The sequence below is a fragment of the Prionailurus bengalensis genome, chromosome C1 (assembly GCF_016509475.1).
Source record: "Prionailurus bengalensis isolate Pbe53 chromosome C1, Fcat_Pben_1.1_paternal_pri, whole genome shotgun sequence".
NCBI classification, from domain to species: domain Eukaryota; kingdom Metazoa; phylum Chordata; class Mammalia; order Carnivora; family Felidae; genus Prionailurus; species Prionailurus bengalensis.
This window is the reverse complement of record NC_057345.1, coordinates 102,824,650-102,847,993: the sequence shown is the minus strand read 5'-3', so window position 1 is coordinate 102,847,993 and position 23,344 is coordinate 102,824,650. Positions and strand designations below refer to the sequence as shown.

Genomic DNA, 23,344 nt, shown 5'->3' with positions numbered 1-23,344 from the left:
GAATAGCAGGAGCAGGCTCTCCACAGTGTACCAAACGGTCTCCATCCAGACTTTTCAGCCCAGTACAGTTACGTCTCTGGCGCTGGACCAGAGGTCTTGCAGGTGACATAAGTTAACTATTCCCAGTCTCTACATTTGGCTTGAGATTCCCTTCATTGTATAATCTGGGCTTAGGAAAATATTTTGCTTCCTCCATATGTGATTGGGCATCTAAATTCCTGGGTCTGTCTCACCCAATGTGTTCAGGCTGCAGGTCTAGGCGATTCCAGGAGCTTCAAAGGAAAACTCCTTGTAATAGAGGCTTCTGAAGCACTTCTGTGGCCAGGGGAAGAAGAAGATGGCCCCCCAAAGAATGTGGCTTCTCCTACTGCTGAGCTGTGTACTCAGCACTGAAGTCTTGGGTGGTGAGTATCCGTCACTCAGCTGGGACTGAACCCACCCACAGCCTGTGTTCATGCAGCACACTGACAGCCATCCATTCACCCCCCAAAATATTTAGGTGCCACAGGAAATAGATGTCAAGGACAGGAAAAAAAGACAATGTCACATGGTAAAAAAGTACAAGGACTCGGGTCACCTGGGTGGCTCAGTCGATTAAGCATCTGACTCTTGATTTCAACTCAGGTCATGATCTCATGGTTCATGAGTTCGAGCCCCCCATCAGGCTCCATGCTGACAGTGCTGAGCCTGTTTGGGATTCTCTCTCTCTCCCTCTCTCTCTGTCTCTCCCCGACTCTCTCTCTCAATAAATAATAAACTGTAGGGGAAAAACAAGTACAAGGACTCTAGAATCAAACAAATTCTAACCTCATGTGGTTGTGAGCCATAGTTAAATAATCAACTAAATGTAGATAATAGCAATAGTTTTGCAAGTTTCTTGTGAAGAGGGAAGACAATGTGCACCTGACATCTAGTAGTCAATAAGTGAGCGCTATAATTAGAGGTACCCAATGTTTATGCATTGTTTTCCTATTTGAGTATACTGGGAATTCTGGGTTGCAAGGGACTTACAGCCTTGTTGGAGAGATGGCTCCCCCACACATGTAGACCCAGCATCAAGTACAAAGTAACATGTCAACAAAACAAGAATCAATACCCTAGGATCTTCCAGTAGAGAAAGCCAGGAAGAGAACTCATGAGCTGAGAATAAGTATCATGGAGTATCTGAAATGTAAAGAAATGAAATGTGGGCACATCTGGTGTAATGCCTTCATTCTGTTTATGAGGCCCCAAGAAGGTAGAGACTTGTTCAAGGTCACAAAGCAAGATTACATAATGTTCTGGCACCTCATCCGGGGTGCTTCTCATAGTCCCGCATGGCCCAGCGAGGGAAACCATGCCTGAGCATGTATATAACCTAACACTACTCCCACTGGGGAGTACTTTGGCCAAGGGGAGAATCAATTGGAAGAAAGCAGGAAGAGAAGCAGAGTTATTTCTGGCATCATGTTGGTGCCCATGGCTCATGTGTGTGGTCCTTGCCTTAGCCTATCCTGGATGTGTCCTTGTGCTTCAAGGTTCTTTGCCCTCCACCCCATGCTGACTGCCAGCCACCAGTTCTGTCAATCCTTATGGCTGCTCGGGACCTGGGGGATTGAGCCGCTTTCTCTGAACCGTGCTAGAATAGGGAAGGCTGGGGCGCCTGGGTGACTCAGTCGGCTGAGGGTCCGACACTAGCTCAGATCATGATCTCGTGGTCTGTGAGTTCGAACCCTGCGTCGGGCTCTGTGCTGACAGCTCAGAGCGTGGAGCCTGCTTCAGATTCTGTGTCTCCCTCTCTCTCTCTGCCCCTCCCCCACTCACACTCCGTCTCTCTCTCCTTCAAAAATAAATAAACATTAAAAAAAATAGAATATGGAAGACAATAAGAGGTGGCCCTCAACTCTCCTGTGGAGGCAACCAACCAGGTGGTTAGCTCCAGGGGCTTGAAATTCACCCAGGCTAAACCTGGGGAGCAAGAAACCAGTCTCCCGACTCTGGGATCTCACCAGCCCTCTCTGGTTTCTCTCCTCTGGAGGAGGTAGAGCCAGAACATACCACCGGTTACTCTACACTCGCTACTCTACTCTTCTACAGATCTTCCTCCCTGTTGTAGAGACTTCCTGGGATTGCTGCATAGGAAGATTCGGCTGGATAGGGCTGCAGAACCAGGTCATGAATGCCGTGCTAGCCAGAGTAGGGAGCTTATCTGAAAGCATAGGAAGTCCCTAGAGATGTATAGGCAAAGGATGGAATAGATCAGGGCAAACGAGTGACAGGAGTGTCATTTGAGTGGGGAGAGAGGAAGTGCTTGCTATGTGACGACAGACTGTGGAAGTCTCCGAGGAACGGAAAGACCCCTGCGCTCATCTATAGCACTGGAGTGCAGCCACGTGGTCACAAAGCCCGAGCTCGCCAGCCTGGCATTCCCTTCATCACCAAGGCCCTCTGTATTTCCAGCCATTTCCCTGCTTCTTAAACCTTCAGATTCGGTGACGTGGCCCACTCATTAATCAAGTAGCAGGAAGAGCCTGTGCCTCTCGGTCATGGCTTCCTTGTCCAGACCTTGATTCTCCTTTCCCTTTCCACCATGCTTGCCTGGACGATTCCCTCTACTTGAGGCAAACTTAAGTGCTTGCCCTTGTGGTGCACATCTTGCACGTTTCTGCCTCCATCCCTCTGCTCACACACCTCCTTTGCCTAACGTGTCCCCTCGCTATTGACACAACCCAGCTCACCCAGTGTCAAGTTCCATCCAAGTTGCCATCTAACCTGTCCTGTGTCCCCCTGGTCAAAAATACCCACTCCTTCCTCATAATGCCTAAAACTACCAATTTATGCCCTTTGCCCACTCTTGGGCTGCCTTGAATTATAGCTGTTTGACCTGACAACCAATGTGAGGATTCTGCCAATTGCTGAGTGTGGCTATTCTAATTGTGCATTTCATAACTGGACAGATAATCGTGGGATGGATGTGGGGTCCCCCTGGGTCTGCTATGAAATTGTCTTAGCTAGGGACAGCTGGGTGGCTCAGTCAGTTAGGCATCTGACTTCAGCGCAGGTCATGATTTCACAGTTCGTAAGTTCGAGCCCTGTGTCAGGCTCTGGGCTGACAGCTCAGAGCCTGGAGCCTGCTTCAGATTCTGTGTCTCCCTCTCTCTCTGCACCTCCTCCATCCTCTCAAAAATAAAATAAACATTAAAAATTTTTTAAATCTGATTGTAGCCTTTTCTCCAGTGCACAGTTCCCCTTACAAAGGCCGTAGTTCCCTTTAGAGAAGGCTGGGAGAAAGATTACCCGTATAAAGTTTGGGCAGCCCAGCAGGATCCTTCTTCAGGACAGCCAGCCTCCCTTGCATTCTGTAGACTGACGAGTGTGGGAATGGATTGGCTTTGCCATCATCACTTGCAATCGCCTTCTGTGTTTGTGCAGACATCATCATGAGACCCAGCTGCGCTGCTGGATGGTTTTACTACAAGTCCAATTGCTACGGATACTTCCGGAAGCTGAGGACCTGGTCTGAGGCTGAGGTAAGGAATCTGGCCCATGCTAGGACAGGTATCTCTAAAGCCACCTGGAGGTATCTCTAAAGGGGCCGCCCAGAGCTGCAGGTCTCATTTGGCTCAGAATTAAGAGTCCTCCCTTGGCATTCTGAGGAGTCACCTGCTGCTGAAATGCAGAGAATAGCGTTGTGTGTTCTCCTCTTCCAGTTCTATAAACATGGATGGAGCAGGTGATATCTGCCCAGATCCTAGGTGAGTTGTGAAGACGTAAGAATGGACAAGAAACAGCCTTTACCCTCAAGGAGTTCGCTGTCAGTAAGAAAGACAGAAATACACAAATAGAAGGAGAATGAGAAGATAAAGACCTTCCAGAAAGAACAATTGAATAGCTGCACCAGACTTACCAGAACGAGCAGTGTGTAGGCAGTCCTGGAGCACACCAGTCTTCAGAACCACCTGACAGAAAGTGAAGCAGTCCAAACAAATGGAAGGCTTCATTGTCCACACAACCCAGCAAATGTGCTGGCTTTATCTCCCTGAGGCTTTGTCTAGAAGATACCCAAAGGGCCACCCCACCTCAGAGGAGTGTGGGAGCCAGTGCTGCCGTTTCTCTGGGTTGTGGCTGTTTAATTGACATGACTGGTTGGGGAGAATGTGGTATGATCTGGGCCTAGAACGGCCTCAGAATTCTGTGTATAAATAACTCACCAAGGACGGACCACCTACCAAGTGATAGCTATTGAGGATACGAAGTCTTCTCTGACCTTAAAAAGTGTGGGGTTAGTGCAAGATTGTGACATTTAAATGGAAAATTCCAATGCAGTGTGAGCATAAGTGACTTTCCCAAGATCACACCCAGAGTAAGTAGCAGAGCAAATCCAGGGAAGTCAGCCCTGATGCAATGCTTCCTGAGCTGATGTGAATGAGAGAGAGAGGAAGGAGAGAGAGAGAGAGGGAAGGAGGGGGAATGTGCTAAATGAAGAAGGGGTTTCTCAGACACTGTTCACTGAAAAGAAAAAAAAAAAAGCTGGTGGAAAGTAATGGGCCTCTCCTCAATTCTTGAGAAGCAACTTGAAGAAATCTTAAAGGCCACCTGTATTGCTTGTACCCAGACATTCCAAAACTAATTCTGCCCAAAGAGGAAGTTACCTGGAAGGCTTGGGAGTAATACAGACCTGAGTTTGTTCAGTTATTTTTTAAATATAATTTATTGTCAAATTGGCTAACATACAGTGTTATGTATGGCTAACATACAGTGTGCTCTTGGCTTTGGGAATAGATTCCCATGATTCATCTCTTACATGCAACACCCAGGGCTCATCCCAACAAGTGCCCTCCTCAATGCCCATCACCCATTTTCTCCTCTCCCCAACCCACTCCCCCATCAACCCTCAGTTTGTTCTCTGCATTTAAGAATCTCTTTTGGTTTGCCTCCTTCTCTGTTTGAAACTATTTTTTCCCCTTCCCTCCCCCCATGGTCTTCTGTTAAGTTTCTCAAATTCCACATATGAGTGAAAACTTAGGACACCTGTCTTTCTCTAACCGACTTATTTCACTCAGCATAATACCCTCCAGTTCCATCCACATTGTTGCAAATGGCAAGATTTCATTCTTTCTCATTGCCAAGTAGTATTCCATTATACATATAAACTACACAAATATTAAAAATAGAATTATCCTATGACCCAGCAATAGACCTGCGTTTAAATCATGACTCTGCCACTCACTAGTTATAGCCGTACCTCACTCTACCAGTTTTCTTGCTTTAACATGGGGATGTCACTTTTACCCCATGGCCTTGTCAGAAGGATTCATTAAAATAACTTACCAAGAGCTTATTACACATGCTGGGTGTTCATTTGAGGTTCTTAAGGCAAAAACGGTCCAGGATTGGTACAAAGCCTTAGCAGAGTTAATTGCTCCTGAACATAGTGCAGAGAAGGTGCTGGAAAAGGACCCAACAAATAAATACCTTGGCTGCTGCTGCTAGGTGCCAATATTGGGGGCCAATCTTAGTTCTCGAAATTCCTGGTGTGGAGGGGACCATGAGAACGACAGTTTCCAGGTCTGAGTTCCAGGTCCTGTTGTGGCACTACCAGGAGCGTGAACTTGGAGAGAAAATCTCACTGAACCACACTCTTTCCTCTTTTGTCCCAGGAACCCTTTGTGACTGGGCCTCTCACTAAACGTTCATTGGTAATCTGGCTTCCATGCCTCACAAGTTTGACAGTCAAATGAAGTTATGAAAACATGCCGGTGTTGTGAAATGGTCGGCAAGGGTGAGGAATGCATTAACATCCAACACCAGCCATGTCTAATCAGGAGCAAGATACCAAAGGGGGGCATTGAAGTAGCAACTGCAGCCAAAACCATGTTTTCATTACATTAAGTTGCATCATGGAGGCAGAACCTGTAATACAACCGCAAAAGAGCGTATGATAAGTATACTTCTCTAGAAGATGTGGATATATAAAATGGTTGCCTTGTTTATTGGGACGGTATGTTTCCAGTTAGAGAATGGTTATGCCACGTTTCATCCAATCCCTAAAACAAAAGGTGATTATCATTCAGGAATCGAGAAGAAAAATCCAGATTGCCTTCTCTTGATAGCATCTTTGAAAAGCAAGAATTTGGGATCCAAAAAGACATATAGGGGCGCCTGGGTGGCTCAGTCAGTTAAGCATCTGACTCTGGATTTCAGTTCAGGTCATGATGTCATAGTTCATGGGATTGAGCCCCATGTCTGTCTCTGCGCTGACAGTGTGGAGCCTGCTTGGGATGCCCTCTCCCCTCCCTCTCTGCCCCTTCCCTGCTCCAAACAAACAAACAAACAAACGACATACAGGAGTAAAACAAGTTCGGGTCTGGTGCTGAGAGTTTTAAAAGTTGCCGTAGAGAAGATAGTTACGTACTTACTAGGGTTCTGGGGTGAGGACTATGTGTTTAAACCTCAGGAGATGATTAGCACAACTTCTTGCCCACAGTACGAGTGTCAGTTGTATGGAAATGGAGCCCACCTGGCATCTCTCCAGAATGCAAAGGAAGCCAACACCGTAGCGAAGTATATAAGCGGCTACCAAAAAACCAAGCCTGTATGGATCGGCCTGCATGACCCACAAAAGGTAACCTCAGACTTGGCCCACACGTGTCCCATTGGGAGAGCCAGATAGATGGTCCCTGCATGGGAAATGGCTTCCAGGCCTACTGACGGAGGCACAGGGAGTGAATCTTTTTCAGTTACTGCCTCCAACCAACAGAGGCCAAAGCCTCAAGGTCTAGGTCTCAGTTCTGGCCCTCAACGGAGGAAATTATTTCAATGGCATCACTTTGTAGAACTTCTATCTAATTAAAGTCCTCCCAAATCTTAGAACACAAAATGACCGGCTTTTCACAGCCTAAAAAAAAGTTATGGGGCTCAGTCAGTTGGGCATCCAACTCTTGACTTCGGCTCAAGTTAGGACCTCGTGGTTCCTGAGGTGGAGCCCCACATCAGGCTCTGCACTAACAGCATGGAGCCTGCTTGGGATTCTCCCCCCCACACCCTTCCCCTGCATCTGTTCTCTCTCTCTTTCAAAATAAATAAGTAGACATTTTTTTAAGCTGTGTAAGCATATATAGATATATACACATATATGAAAACATACACACACATACACACACATACACGCACACACATCTGTTAGGGGATGTAGCTTAATTAAATTCCCATTAGATCTTGAGTTAAAGTTGGGAACTTTCAGCCAAGCTTTTTCCTAGATGCTATTATTTTTTTTTCATGTTACCCATAACTTTTTTTTCACTAGACCTTCGTTTTAATCTCCATCAATACCTCGTTGTAAAGAATGGTATGTGAGGTCTTTGGGCTGGTTGCCGAGGTCCCTCTGTGGGAGCTGCAGTTTACAGATTCTTCGTGGGAATCTTCTATAGTTAACCCAAACAAACATAAGGAACACCAGAAAAGAACCCCCAGACTTTCTGTTTCTTGATAAAACTTCGCCATAGATGTTGCAAATAATTTATACAATTAATTACACATTTTTATGTATTTACATTGCTGTCAATCAACTCTCTTCTTCAGAGTTAGGACAAATATTTACATCTATTTATACAATTGTGGGGGTATTTAATTTTCTACATTCATAACTGAAGAAAGTAAGTGGCTAATAAAGTCCTTAAAAATGTGTAATGTCTCTAGTTATCAAAGATGTAAATTAAAATAGAAATATAATTTGACTTATCAGATTATCAAACTTTTGCTTTGTCTTAATGAATAATATTTTTAAGGACGTAAAGACATTGTCCAGTAGATGGAAAGCAGTTTGGCCATGCATATCAGTACCCTCAAAATATTCACATCCTTTGACTCATTAACTCCACTTCTGGGTTTTTATCTTAAAAAAATAAGTTTAAGTACAGAAACAGCTTCAGGAACAAAGTAGTTCATAGCGGTATTCTTTATAATCATTGTAAATTAGAAACAACATAAACATCATCAATACCATTAAGGTAAATTACAGTGCACCATGACCATTTAAAAATGTTTTGAAAGCAAGATACACAGTTGAGTATGTATTTTTAAAGACCACCACCTATTTTAGTCCATAAAAAGATCGTGATAAATAACAATGTTTACACCAGAAGTAAATATGCCAAAATCAATAGTAATGTTTTCCTCTTTAAATGGGGTGACTTTTCTCTTTTTCATTCTGTGCACATCCCTGTGCTTCTTGTGATGAAAGATTTTTACGGGTTTTCAAGGGGCCTGAGAGGACCGCCTGGCTGTGAGCAGGTGCACAGGCTGACTGTCTTCCATCTGTGGTCACTTGCAGAGCCAGAAGTGGCAGTGGATCGATGGGGCCTTCTATTTGTACAGAAAATTGTCGGCCAAGTCCGCAGGTGGAAACAAGTACTGCGTGGAGATGAACTCCAGGGAGGGTAAGATCCGCTGCCCACCCCCACCCACTTCCCCCCCCCCCCCACCAGCCCCATTTCACACCAGCAGCTCTGTTTTCCACAGGATAGTGGCCTTGCCACAGGCATTATTTACCAACCCACAGTCATTTGTGATCATTTTACAATCTTTGCCATATCCATAGACCAACTATTCTTAACATCTTCTTTAAAATACACCCACTTTTTTTCTTAAATACACTTACTTTTATTTTTATTTACATCTTATTTGTTTACTTTGAGAAAGAGAGAGTGAGAGGGGGAGGGCCAGAGAGAGAGAGAGAGAGAGAAAGAGAGAGAGAAGGAGGGAGGGAATCTTAAGCAGGCTCTGCACTGTCAGCGCAGAGCCCGATGCAGGGCTCGAGCCCATGAACCGTGAGATCGTGATCTGAGCCGAAACCAAGAGTTGGACTCTTAATCGACCGAGCCTCCCAGGGGCCCCAAATACATTTATTTTTAAATCCTATTGTGTACATATGAAGGGGAAAGATGTCACATTTTGGGAAACCCAGGCTACAGGAAAGAAATACATATAACTTCTTTCTGAATTCCTTCTAGTTTGGGTTCCCCACGAGCCCTGGGAACCTCATCTTTGCCTGCCTGCTGCCCTCTTGTTTGTTTCCCTGAGTTTTGTTCCCAAAATGCAGGGCCCAGAACCTTAGCCCGAGGCTGCACACAATCACTTGAGTCTCCTCGTTTTTCTTGTCTTTTTATGCTAATAACTTCCAGTTTTCAACTTTTGTACCAATGACATTTGGGGCTGGATAATTCTTCGTTGTGGGAGCTGTCCTGTTCATTGTAGGTTCAGGATATCCTGGTCTTCAATCTTCAGAGGTCGGTAGAACCACTCCCCCACCACAGGTTGTTACAACCAAAAATGTCTCCAAATGTTGCTAAATGTCCCCTGGGGGCAAAATTGCTAGCATTTGAGAACCACGGAGATTAAGTGATGTGAAAAGTCTTCTGCTGTAAAACAAGAAAACAGAATAGCAAAGAGAAAGAGGCTATTTGATGCCGAAGGCAACATCCTAGTGGGTTTAAAAGGCCAGCATGGTGTCGCCAGGACACCCCTCCTAGGCCGGAAGTGGGCCTGGGAAAGGCCTGGACTGAGGACTCAGGAACACGACGCAGGGTGGCTGTTGTCTGGGGAATAAAGCTTTTATATGCACAAAAAGAGAGTGTGAAAATTTTCCAACAGCAAAAGATGAATGGTAGAAATAAGGTAACAAACTCTGAGGCCAGGTCGAGACCCTTTGCAATAAGAGGGTCTCCTCACGGGCAAAGGAAGGGCTTCCCAATGACTTGTAGAGCCCACAGTCGCTGCTGGGAAAGGCATAGACAGCTCAGATGGAAGGAACACCACCAAGACCAATAGGTAGAAACTGGTAATACATGGATTTCTATCTAAGGGGGGAAAAGTTTAACGGTTAGCACTATCCAAAACTAGAATGTGCAGGAAGCAGTGAGAACCCCATCACTAGAATTAACCAGGCAAAAGTGGACATTGTAGTTGCAGTACCAAAAGCGTTAGAAGAGGAGCACATGGCACATGAAGGAATCAATCGAGGAACACTTTTGAAGTATAAATTCCAGGGATCACTTTGGACCTACGGCATCAGAATCTCTAAGGCTGGAGGCCAGTCCAGCTTTGGGGAAGCAATGGACTAGACACCTTTCAGAGTGCTTCCTGTGATTCTGAGATTTCAACTGGACCAACTTCTCAAACACAAGTCTTTCCCATCAGTCCGTGTTCACATGGGCAAAATCCCAGGAACGAAGCCACCTGTGTGGGAACTGGAAGCCTGATGTCTTCCTGAGAACTAGCTCTAGGTCTTTCAGACTCTCTTCCTTTTCTGGGTTCACTCAGCCCAGCTCTTAGGTACCAGAATACAGGTACTCAAGCCAGAAAAGCACAAGGAATGAAACAAGGATTAGCAAGAAACTGGTGGAAGGTAGAATTTTAGACAGCCTTCCCTTGGCCCTGTCAGTGTCATTTTCTATTTGTGTAACAGATTTAGCCCCGCCAACTCAGTGGCTGAATTGTTTCCTTCAGACCCAAAAGGTATGGTATTAATGTCCCCAAACACCGCCCCGCACACGTCCTGTGTGTGGCTAGACCTGTTCCTTTTTTATGTCTGTTTAGAAAGACCCTCAGAGGCCATTTTGTCTGGTTGGTTCTTTCACCCCCTCTGACTCCTTTTCTGCACCACGGTGGAACGTGCTTGTGACTCTCTGACAAATTGCATTTACAATGCTTTCTGACAACTCTACTGGTCCTCTCTGACACATTTAAAAATGTAGTGCTACAATTTAAACGGAAACTTCAGGGGCGCTTGGGGGGCTCAGTTGGTTAAGCATCCAACACTTGATTTTGGCTCAGGTCACGATCTCACCATGGTGAGATGGGAGCCCTGAGGCAGGCTCCACGCTGGCAAGGAGCCTGCTTAAGATTCTCTCTCCATCTCCTTCTGCCCCTCCCCTGTATGCATGCTCTCTCTCTCCCCCTCTTTCTCTCTCCCTGTTTCTCAAAAATAAGTAAACAGAAATTTCATATTCAATGGAGTTGGAGTCAAGACCATGGGCTCTGCCTTTGGAATGCCTGGGATGGGATTCCAGTTCCTCCAGTTAGTTCTGTGACCCTGAGCCGATTTCCTACTTCTCTGTGCCTCAGTTGCCTCTCCACAGAAAGGGAAAACCAAGAGTACTAATCACCTGAACACATATATGTGAAGTGCTTATCCCAGTCAGGGTAGACTCATGGTTCTCCGACCTGGAGGGGAGGGGTATGGTCTACACACACCTCTCTGGTGTAGAGGAACGGAGGAGGAGAGTGCAATCAGACTCCTCCCTAGGTTGGTGCCCATGGGGGAGCTGCCTGTGTTCTTGATTATTTGAAGCCTGGAGCCGTGTTCTCCCGGCCCCACACCCTATCAGTACCTAGAACTTGTCGTCTCCATATCATTACTTTCTGTGGCCCGGTTCTGGTTGCCATGGACATGGGCATGGGCTGGCCCCATCCTCTCTACCTCTGGAGACCTCTGAAGGGGAGGTGGCACACCTTCCCCCACTTTGCCTGGCAGTGCCCTCTGTCCCCGGGGCTCTCATCCCACCAACACACACTGGCCCCAGGGCAGGACGCACAGGTCAGAGCCAGGCGGACAGACGTCTAACGACTCACCACTCTGCTGCCCACACCGCAGGGTGATAAGCAGATCTGTGGACGGCCCTGGTGGGCCCTGTCCACAAAAATACTTCCCTTTCCAAGATCACCTGCTCCTTGCCGTCAGTCCTTCTTTATAAAGGGGTGGCCTGTGGGACGTGACTGGCTCAGCAGCTTCCAATTCTTTGAACATCTTAGAGCCTCAGCTGCGGACTTTGGAAAAACCACCTCCGCATCCTTGCAGCCTCCTGTTCCAGACACAAAAGACCCCCGCTTTTACATCCAGCTCTGTCTTCCCCTCCAAAGTTTCGCTGGCATGGGGCTTCTGCAATTGTGCCTGACGTTTACATTATTTTTCTTTCCGTGAACAAAGTTAGTGTTGGTATTCGTCAGAGAAACAGAAGTAATTGGATGTATACAGAGAGAGATAGATTTCTTTTAAAGTGGCTCCCAGGCGCCTGGGTGGCTTGGTCAGTTAAGCATCTGACTTTGGCTCAGGTCATTGATCTCATGGTTCGTGAGTTCCAGCCCCACATCGGGTGAGCTCGAGCCCTGCTTTGAGTGAGCCCCACTTCTCTCCCTCTCTCTCTCTCCCCCTCTCTTTGCCCCTCACTCACTTGCACCGTCTCTCTCAAAAAAAAAAAAAAAAAAAAGGCTTCTGTGATTGTCGGGCCAGCAAAGCTGACATGCGCAGGGCAGGCTAGCGACTGTGAGTTCCCACATGCACTGATGTCACAATCCTGAGGCCAGGGCACTTTGGAAGCAGAATTCCTTGCTCTTTGGGAAAACTAGGTCTTTTCACTGATTGGATGATTACCTACATTATGGAGGGTAGTCTGCTTCGCTCATTCAATTTTCTCATTACTAGTTTATTTTTTTTTTCCAAGGTTTATTTATTTTTGGGACAGAGAGAGACAGAGCATGAACAGGGGAGGGGCAGAGAGAGAGGGAGACACAGAATCAGAAACAGGCTCCAGGCTCTGAGCCATCAGCCCAGAGCCTGACGTGGGGCTCGAACTCCCAGACCTCGAGATCGTGACCTGGCTGAAGTCGGACACTTAACCGACTGCGCCACCCAGGCGCCCCTATCATTACTAGTTTAAATACTAATCACATCCCAAACAAATCACCTCTGCAGCAACACGTAGACTGGTGTTTGACCCAACGCCTGGCCCCACCTCCTAGCCCAGTCCACGCATGAAATTAAGCATGGCAGTGCACTTCCCGGGGTTCCAAGCAAGAGACCCAGGGAACGCTGGTAAGTGCAATACAGAACTGGAGGGATTTGAACGTCTGTTTATTTTCTTGCAGACTTTTTAACTTGGAGGAGCAACAAATGCAGCACGCACCAGCACTTCCTGTGCAAATACCGAGTGTAGAGCATGAATCGAGGCTGTGCTCACCCTACACACACCCCTGCCCTCCTCCCTCTGTGCATGCTGGCTGCGTCTGATCATTGTCTCAGAGCAAACACGGCAACTGAGGCTGATCGGCCCTGTCACACTCACTCTTAGGTTTATTAGCGTCCGAGGCCTCAACACTGTACGACAGTGGCTTCTATGACAATTACAGGAAATGTGGCTTTGGTGTGATCTCGTTTGCATTTCTTAGAAGCACCCCCAGAGAGGAGAGGAAGTGTGGCTGGGCCGCCCACGCAGTTCGGGATGTGTGGATGGCCATCGGCTTCCCCCACGGTGCTGTGCCAACTGGTCAACACAGAGTCTTATGCCAGAACCTGAGAACACCCCCCTGCACCCCTGTGACCTTAGCAGCCCAAGACAGGCTAAGAAGCTGGCTCGGGGAAGGGTGCAGTGAAGGGAGGGGGAGTGAACAGACAGCGCGCTGGCCCTCCTGCCCCCTTCCCCACTTCTTCCTTCCTCCCCCCACACCCTTGTCACTCTTTTGGAAGCCAGAGAGGAAGACATCAGAGATAACGTATTGCTTCCTCTAAGCACGAAAAAGCTTGTTAACCCAAAGGATAAATGTCTTCATGGTGGGAGCCCAGGCAAGATGATCGGCGGATGGAAAAGGGTCATTCTTTGGAAGCTGATAGGTCAGCAAACAGCAACCACCAACGCCTTCGAGGGTTCTGGGAAGCCACTGTTGGAGAAACAAACAAAGGTATCAGATTCTTTGACCGAGATGGTAAGATAAATCAGGAATGCTAGACAGCCAGGGGCCATGTACGAAAATCTTTGGGGCAAGTGCCAGATTCCGTGGTATTTCCTGTAAGAACTAACAGAATGTGAAGGAAACATGGATCACAATATCCCCAAAAGGTAGAGGTTCCCAACGTCTTCTGACTATAGCCCACGTGAGAGGTAGGCCCACCTACCTCCCTAATTCATTCATGTTCTCTGGAGGAAAAGGAGCTCTCTTTACTAGCTCAAGAGAAGTAAAGAAAAACAAAATAAAAATCCAAGAAAGAAGGGATGAATAACAAATGTACCAACACAAAACAAAGTAAAATCTAATAGTCATTCTGTAAATGCATTAAACATATGTAACAGCTCCAGCTGAAGAGCAACACCAACCTAAAATACTCTTTTAAAAAAATTTTTTTTAATGTTTATTTATTTTTGAGAGAGAGAGAGAGAGAGAGAGGGAAGGGGCAGAGAGAGGGAGACACAGAATCCGAAGCAGGCTCCAGGCTCCCAGCTGACAGCAATGAGCCCGATGCGGGCCTGGAACTCACAAACTGTGAGATCATGACCTGAGCCGAAGTCAGATGCTCAACCGACTGAGCTTCCCAAGCATCCCGACCTGAAACATGCTTGGTGATGTAGCGAAAACGAAGCACCCTCTCTGAAATTGCTGACATGCCAACAAGCCGTGTGTACGTGTGCACAGCGTGTGCTTCGCGACTTTCACAAATAGGGATGGGCAGCTGCTTGTCTTATTAGAAGGCTGGTCCTTGGTTAACTTTGGAAAATCAGTGTGTGCTGATTTGTGCATATCGCATTTTAGTAATCTTTATTCATTGGGTAGATATATCACTACATCATTCAACAAAAGTTTATTGAATGCATGCTATGTACTAAGAACTCATTTCAGGGACTGCGAATCGACCAATGGACAAACCAGATAAATTCCTTGCTGTTAGAGAGCATACCGTTCGGCAGGGGTAAGGAGTGGAGGTAGAAACACAATTAACTAAGTAAATAATGTTGTATGAGAAGGTGACAGGTGCTGATGGGAATACAAAGCCAGGAAGAGGGGATGGGGAGTGGGCCTGTGTGGACTATGTACGGAATAATTAGCATGCTTTTGGTCACAACTGACAGCCAGGCTGTCTAAGCAAGACAGAGAATTTATTGGTATATGTTACTCTATGGTCCATGACTAGATTTGGGCTTCAGGCATAGCTTGACCAAGGGCTCAACAAAGTCACCAGCATAGGGTTTTCTCTCTGCATTATTTTTGACCTTTTTTTTCTGAGTATTAACCCCATTATCAAGACCCATTGAATTGCAAGAATGGCTGTGGAAGTTCCCATCCTTACCTTATGAAAAAAGAGACCCCACAGCCCTCAAACAGAAGCCTCTAACCTAAGCCTCATTGGCCAAGAATCTCCTGACATGGGTTATGTGCTCAGTCCTCAACTAATCACTATGGCTAGGAGGGTGGGATGTGGTGATTAATTCTGCAAAGGGATAGCACACGTGACTCCCCTGGAGCTCAGGGGTTAGCCAGCTTCCCCTGAAGGACAGGCCACCACTGGCAGACACAGTGTCTTTGTGGGAACTGAGAAAGGAAAACACAGCCTCATGGACCCACAGGACAAAAGCAGGTTGGAATTCAGCCTTGACCTGCCCCCTTAGTTGTGTACTTGTGTGCAGTGCACCAGCCACACAACCCTCCTCTGTGGCCCTGACACGTGACACATATGTGCAAGGGGAGTCTCCACCTGGGGGTCGAGGGCCATCCTTTTGGAAACTGTCCAAAGGCTGCATGGCAGGACTTAAGAATCAGGTGTCTGAACTAAGACCGGAAAAGCATCTGATTCAAGAAAGATAACAATCAGGCGGATATTGTTTCCCAAGATGTGCTCAGTGACATAAGACTCCAGCCATAGCCTGTGGTGAATTATTACAGTGGGAAGAGCAAAGCGTTTGGAATTAAGCCCCCGGCATCTGACCGACCCTGCCTCAAAATGGCTGCATTAACATGGAGCCTAAAGTCTCTGAGCCTTCACTTTCTTCCTCAGGGATTTGAGGATTAAGTTAGCTAAAATATGTAAAGAGTCTGGAATGAGGTCTGCCCTAAGAGCTTAACAAATGTCATTGTTCTCTGTGAACGTCACATGAGATGTCCTAAGTAGCTGCTTGCTTGCCGCGACACAAACTAGCGCCCTCTGCTGGAGCGTGGGAGGACAGCTGTAGAGGAAAGACCTTGGATTCCAGAAAGTTCTGTGGATGTCTGCCTGGCTGTGGACAAGCACATAGGAGGCAATACAGACACAGGATAGTGAAGGAGGTGCACACCAAGCACTAATTTAAAAATTTAATACACATTTCCATCAGACTTACTATAATAGGTGAAGTCTTTGCATTCACTACATGAATAAAGATAGAGGAGAGTAATCTGAGGGCATTTAGATTAAGCCAGAAACCATTTATTTTAAGGGTAAATATAGGTAGCAATCTTTCTTTGTGATCTTGGGTTAGATGTATTAGGACACAGAAAGCAAAAACCAAAAAAGAAAAAAATTGAGAAACTACTTCAAAATATAATCCAAAAGAACAACAAAACAAAATGTGATACAACTATACATCCTCTTGAATGGCTAAAATTAAAAAAAAAAAATTTGTAATGTTTATTTATTTTTGATTGAGAGAGAGAGAAAGAGCACAAGTGGGGAAGGGGCAGAGAGAGAGGGAGACACAGAATCCGAAGCAGGCTCCAGGCTCTGAGCTGTCAGCACAGAGCCTGACACAGGGCTCGAACCCATGAACAGAGAGATTATGACCTGAGCCGAAGTTGGAAGCTTAACCGACTGAGTCACCCAGGTTCCCCTAGAATGGCTAAAATTTTAAAGACTGATAATACTGGGGCACCTGGGTGGCTCAGTCAGTTAAGCCTCCTACTTCGGCTCAGGTCATGATCTCACAGTTCATGAGTTCGTAGCCCCGCGTCAGGCTCTGTGCTGACAGGTCACAGCCTGGAGCCTCCTTTGGATTCTGTGTCTCCCTCTCTCTCTGCCCCTCCCCTGCTTATGCTCTGTCTCTCTCTTTCAAAAATAAACATTAAAAAAGGAAAAGACTGATAATACCAAGCTGGTGAGGAGTCACAGCAGCCAGAAGCCTCAAATATACATAGCTGCAGGAATGCAAAAGGGTCCCCCTGGAAAAAAGTTTGGCAATTTCTTATACAAAGTTAAACAGACTTACCATAGGACCCAAAAGTCCTTTCATGTCCATTTACTTAATAAGAATAATGAGAACACATGTGCACAGAAAGACCTATACACAGTTATTAATTATATTTTATTTTGTGATAGTTTGATTCATAATAGTGCAAAACCAGAAAGAAACCCAAAGGTTTTGACTCACCTACTGGACCTACTGGTGAATGGATAAACAAACTGAGGCAGAGCCACACAGTGGAAAACTGCTCGGTGATAAAGGGGAACCAACTATGGATACACATAATGGGGACAGATCTCAAAAATTATGCACATACAAGAAGTCAGACACAAAAGACCACATACTATAAGAATCTACATATCTGAAACCCTAGAAAAGGCGAAACTACAGTGACAGGGAGCAGAGCAGTGCTGGCCAGCAGCTGCACACGGGAAGGGGGTTGGCAGCAAAGGACCATGGGGGAATGCTTTCGGGTGATGGCAATGTTCCAGATCACAGCTGCTGTGGTGGTCACACAACTGTGTACAGTTGTCACCCCATGACACTGTGCACCTAAAAAGGGTAAATTTGATGTATGTAAATTACCTCTCAATAAAACTGACCTAAAGTTATAGGAAAACTTTCCCAAAGGGGACGGAAAAGATTCACCCAGAAAGCATTTTCAGTGACTTCTCTGCTTCCGGAGAGCAAATACATGTCTCTTCTGAAAAACCTTAAATCTAAACCTATTTAGGGGCACCTGGGTGGTTCAGTCACTTAAGCATCCCACTTCGGCTCAGGTCATGATCTTGTGGTTTGAGAGTTCGAGCCCCACGTCAGGCTCTGGGCTGACAGCTCAGAGCCTGGAGCCTGCTTCACATTCTGTGTCTCCCTCTCTTTCTGCCCCTCCCCCACTCATGCTCTGTCTCTCTTTCTCTCTCTCTTTCAAAAATAAATAAATATTTTTAAAAAATGTTTAAACGTGTTTATTTATTAAAACCCTTCACATTCAGGTTCCTCGCCTCAGTCTCCTCTCCCAACCTCATCCCTATGGGAATTATTTATTTCCCTTCCCTCCCTTCCCTTATCATTGTAACTACCTTCTTAATCCAATACCGAGCCACTTAACCGCATTATCTGTTAACACTTCAAGGGCCCCAATAAAGTGAGAGACCAGTGGTTTTAACCACTCCTCCCTTCTGATCAGGACCTCTGTGGGGAATACGCTAGAACCCCTTCATCCGCTAACTAATGTCCGCATGTACTTCCCACCAAGTGCCCCCACCTCTTCCAATACCCCCACTCCAGTTTTGCTAACTAAGCCTTTTTAAGAAGTCTTTTCCCTCCTAACTGCTACAGCACAAGGCCTCTCAGTTTTGTTGCCATTTTAAGTCTTTGGGATTTGGGACACATGTCTCTTTCAAACCTCAGTTTATCTGTGAAATGAGGGTCTTCAGTTAAACTCAAGTGCTCAGAGCATCTGGTTAGATATGAGTAAGTGAAGTGGCCTGATGTAAAAAGCAAGTTGGACTGGGAAACTCGTCAAATGAATTTCTCTCAAAATGCTTGTGAGCCAAACAGAGAGGGTCCACTGGTCTTTGCCCACGGAGGCCAGTAGGCAACCCTGGAATGAACAATCCCTTCCAACTCCAACATTCTCTTTTTGTATTTCTACCTGGATCATATAGTTCCCTGAGTCAGGGGTGGTCTCTAATGTCACCAGGAACTTAACAAAAGTTAACAGTGGGGATAAAATATAGAACACGCATGATGATGAAGGCTCAGATATGTGTCCTACTTGAAGACTGTCATTCTGGGCTATGTTGCAACCAAGAAACAGTGCAGACGTAGAAACAGGTTATAAAAGTACAAGTAAGTTTATGAGCAACACCAAAGTCCTGCCCTGTAGCTCAGTGGCCCCGGGAAGGCAGCTGGAGAGGCAGGTTCAGGGACAAAGCTGGGGCAGAGAGGAATGTGCAGGAGGAAGCCCTGATTTTGTACTATTACCTACAAGTTAAGCCCTTTTAAGATTCTAGAATAAAGTACCATCCATAGTACATACATAGGAAGTAGTAAATACCTGATTAAGTCATCACATCTACTCTATTTTTTTATTTTCAATTACTTTTAATGTTTATTTATTTTTGACAGGCAGAGTGTGAGCAGGGGATGGGCAGAGAGAGAGGGAGACAGAATCCGAAGCAGGCTCCAGGCTCTGAGCTGTCAGTACAGAGCCTGACGCGGGGCTTGAATCTACAGACTGTGTGATCATGACCTGAGCCGAAGTCAGACGCTCAACCGACTGAGCCACCCAGGCACCCCATCACATCTACTTTAAAACTATGGTATTTTTGCTCCCCGCCCCCCCTCCAAAATTCTTGAGAATGTAATTAAAACCATGAAGTTTCTCTATGAAAATTTCTTAGAAAAGATGGCTGAGCAAACCCTAAGCCTCCTCCTGAGAGAGAGAGGTTTATGTAGGTAGTTTCCTATATAAAACCCACCATTAATTGGATACTTACTAAATGCCAAACATAATGCTGATTTACATACATCTCTTTTAATCCTCAAACACATAACACCTGACAGAGTCTCTGAGATGGTGAGCAATCTGCCCTTGACAATAAGTGCCAGAGCTAAGATTCAAACACAGGAATGTCTGACTCAGAAGTCCACGCTTCCAAACCCTATCTGCAGATTAAGCGCATTCACTACTTCTCTGTAGTGACAGAGTCCGCAGTCTGGTCTTCAGGGCCCAGCCACTGAGCACAGAGGAATAGTGCACTAGAGCTCCACCATTTGTTCAGAGTGGCCGGGATCTACTCCTGGCAATGCCACTGCTCAAGTAAAGCTGCATGGGTGGTGACAGGCAGGAGGGACAGGAGTGGCCAGAATAGTTTCTTGCAGTGCAATCACACTCAGGGATCAAGACATTATACGTGGGCGGGCATGTCTGGCCCTGTTATTTTCAACAGGCAGAAGTCCGAGTGACAGATGAGACAGAATATGTAGATAAGAGTAGTTTATGCGGTTTCCTGCTTTGACCCACCTAAAATATCAAAAAAGAATAAAAAATAATTCTGGTTTGGGGTGACTGAATGGCTCAGTCGGTGAAGTGTCCGACTCCAGCCCAGGTCATGATCTCGTGGTTTGTGAGTGCGAGCCCCGCGTCAGGCTCTGTGCTGACAGCTCCGAGCCTGGAGCCTGCTTTGAGTTCTATTTCTCCCTCTCTCTGCCCCTCCTCCGCTCATACTCTCTCTCTCTCTCTCTCTCTCAAAAATAAGTAAACATTAAAAAAAATTAAAAAAAATAATTCTGGTTAAAAAGTGGGTGAACATAAGCCTTATAGAGAAAAATTTTCAGATATAACTTAGAATATTATTGACCTCACAGCACATGAATATACCAAGCCTATAGTAGGAATACCCCAAGCATTTCTCAATACTTAAAAAGAAGAGCCTTTTTGCTAAATACTAAAAAAACAAATAGGTATTTTCATAACTAAGCTTGATATACATGGTTTTTCATCTTAAAGTAAGATACTATTTTGAGAACAAAAAATTCTTCAATGCCATGTTAGTATCTGCACGTGTAATGATATGGAAATTTTCAGGTGTCAGAAATTGAACACTATGTATATTTAGAATCTTCAAATCAATTCCACCAACTTTTTCATATTCTAAGTTTAGAAAAATTGTTTAGGGTAACAACAAGAACAAAAGAATATATGTATCAATATTAGGTAAAAGATTCAGCGAGTCTAGAGTAGGTCCTCAGCCTGTGTATATTAATAAACTCCATAAGTAACTGCTATCGACCTCGAATAACCGAAGTTACGACGAAGAGCATTGTCTAATATCAGGCAAAGTAACACCAAGACTGATAGATAGCAACATACCATAGATAGTAAAGTGCACTGACCAATTGCTAGCAGCTTCTCATAGAAATATTTATAGTAATAACATTGAACTCATACCAGTGTGGTGTAGACAAGGCTAAGCGTCTCTTCTGATTTGACAATTCTACCAGTGCAGACTTGTCGACAATAATGCATCAAAGAAATAGTTGTTTCTAACAGTTTTCTTTTTACAAAGTAAAAGAACAAATCTTTGTGCTTTTCCAAGGAATCTCCAGGAAGCCTCCAAGTTAGTGTTAGATGCAAAAGATATCCAGAAAAGATTGACGTTTTAGTTTGAATTTAGAATTTGATCCTAGGGAGGCAGAAATCAAGTTGTTGGGAGATTTGAACATTTCCATTAGAAACAATACTTGGCTGTTCATTTCAAAGTGATAATAAAACTCTAAGAGAGAGAGAGAGAGGGAGAGAGAGGGGATGGGAAGAAGTTAAATATTTCCTACATTCTAAACTGAAGTATTACAAACCAAAGCAAATAAAATTCATTTACAGTTTTGTCTTTCAATAGACTCTTTCCTATTTGTGAACAAACTGATACTTTAAGACCATCTCAGGGGGTTCATGAGGTTAAAATTAAATTTATAACATTGCTAAGATATTATTAACATGCCACGCATTCATTGCCACTATCTTCAAATGAATCGATAAGTGTTTTAAAATTTGTTTCTGTTTTCAATATGATAAATATTAATAATTATAATCCACAAGTAAAGCTCCTTGGGACCCTCAATAACCTTCAGGAGCACAGAGGGGTTTAGAGATAAACCAATTAGTCCTGTAGGACAATACTCACCTTTTCCTGGACAAATAGAAGCATGTACACACAGTGGTATTTCTCTGAAACTATTGCTCCTAAATAGAGCCTTATCACATATATTCATTATAACTTTTTTTTTAGATTTTATTGTTTTAAACGTCTATTAATTTGTTTTCGAGGGGGGAGGGGCAGAGAGAGAGGGAGAGGGAGAATCCCCAAGCAGGTTCTTCACTGTCAGCGCAGAGCCCGACGTAGGGCTCAATATCACCAACTGTGAGATCACGACCTGAGGCAAAATCAAGAGTTGCCCACTTCACCGGCTGAGTCACCCAGGTGCCCCATATTCACTATAACTTTTAACCAAAGTAACTTCTAATTTGCAGACAAAACTGGGGGGTGGGAGACAACTGGGGTTCCATACCAGCTTCTTTTCAAGTCCTGCAGAGCCCGTCAATGCAGCACACCTTTCTATGCCGTATTTTATACAACTTCTCAAAATAACAAAAATGAACACATTCATTAATAGACTCAAGGATATATAGTCTCCCTGTAGCAAAGAAGAAGCAAAATCATTTAAAGTTAAAATTACGCTTGGTAATTAGTGTTTCAGTATTTATCTTACCTGGAGACTATAGGTATTGTATAGCCGTTAATTAATCCAACTTCATGTCAGTCCGAGGTTTTAAGTTACCTAAACATCTCGGAAATTACCTTCAAGTTGACATACTACAAAGCATAATGCGGAAATAAAATTTCATCAGAATAATAAGTCAATTTGTGAAAAACAAATTTATATTTTTCATAACTGTGAACGTTAAGCAGAAGTATTGTTAGCTTATTTGGTCAGTGAATCTGCATAAGTTTGAGAAAAATATACCCACATAGAACAAAAATCCACACTTATACTCTACATTGATAGAGCAGTGAAGACTTAGCTGTTTTTATTAACTTAAAACTGTTAAACTAGCTAACTTGCCAAATTTATCAAAATTACATGAACTTGAATTCTTAAAACATTTTTGACTTAGTATCAATAAGAATGCTTTTTAAATCTAGCACACTAAAAAACATTAGAGGTTCAATTTCCTTATTTTCTGGGAATTTTAGAAGTATTCCATTTGTATAAGCACGTATTTATCTCTATAAGCTAATCAGAATAAAGATCCTTTCATTTAAGGTAATTTATAACCCAATTTGTTAATATCAACCATAGGAAAATATTACACCCACACACAATGAGGTGTAAAGGTCTTTCTCATACATAGACATCCAGACTCAGAGAGAAGGAGCTTACCAGTTCAATTCTAGAATTTCAGCCGTGAGTCAAGAGTAAACACAGATTTACAAAACCTTTGGTCCTTAGAAGAGGTGATGTATATACATGGTACATATATGGTGTGGGTATGTGTGTGTGTGTGTGTGTGTGTGTGTGTATGTATGCATGTGTATGTGTGTGTACACATATACATATGTGTATAGGAATATTACAAAGCCATAAAAAAGAATGAGATCATGCCATTTGTGACAACATGGATGGACCTAGAGGGTATTATGCTAAGTAAAATAAGTCAGAGGAAGATAAATACCCTATGATTTCACTCATGTGTGGAATCTGAAAAAAGAAACAAATGAATAAACAAACAAAAAGCAGAATCAGACTTATATATACAGAGAACAACCTGATGATTTCTGGGGGAAGTGGGGGAATGGGCAAAATGGGTGAAGGGGAGTGGG

At 44.5% G+C, this 23,344-nt stretch overlaps 1 protein-coding gene across 1 annotated transcript; it reads left to right on the top strand.

The window, feature by feature from the left end:
• The first annotated feature begins 264 nt into the window (after nucleotides 1-264).
• On the top strand, nucleotides 265-13,280 carry REG4 (regenerating family member 4). Its single transcript, XM_043573418.1, has 5 exons — nucleotides 265-404; nucleotides 3,412-3,509; nucleotides 6,467-6,604; nucleotides 8,312-8,417; nucleotides 12,904-13,280. The coding sequence occupies exons 1-5, from the start codon at nucleotides 338-340 to the stop codon at nucleotides 12,969-12,971; spliced, it is 477 nt and encodes a 158-aa protein (XP_043429353.1). The 5' UTR covers nucleotides 265-337; the 3' UTR covers nucleotides 12,972-13,280.
• Nucleotides 13,281-23,344: the final 10,064 nt, after the last annotated feature.

Excerpts from the sequence above, each read along its gene's own strand:
- REG4 (XM_043573418.1), top strand. The coding sequence starts at position 338 with ATGGCCCCCCAAAGAATGTGGCTTCTCCTACTGCTGAGCTGTGTACTC. Across the intron at positions 6,605-8,311 it reads GCCTGCATGACCCACAAAAG|AGCCAGAAGTGGCAGTGGAT; the intron begins GTAACCTCAGAC and ends GGTCACTTGCAG. Across the intron at positions 8,418-12,903 it reads GGAGATGAACTCCAGGGAGG|ACTTTTTAACTTGGAGGAGC; the intron begins GTAAGATCCGCT and ends ATTTTCTTGCAG.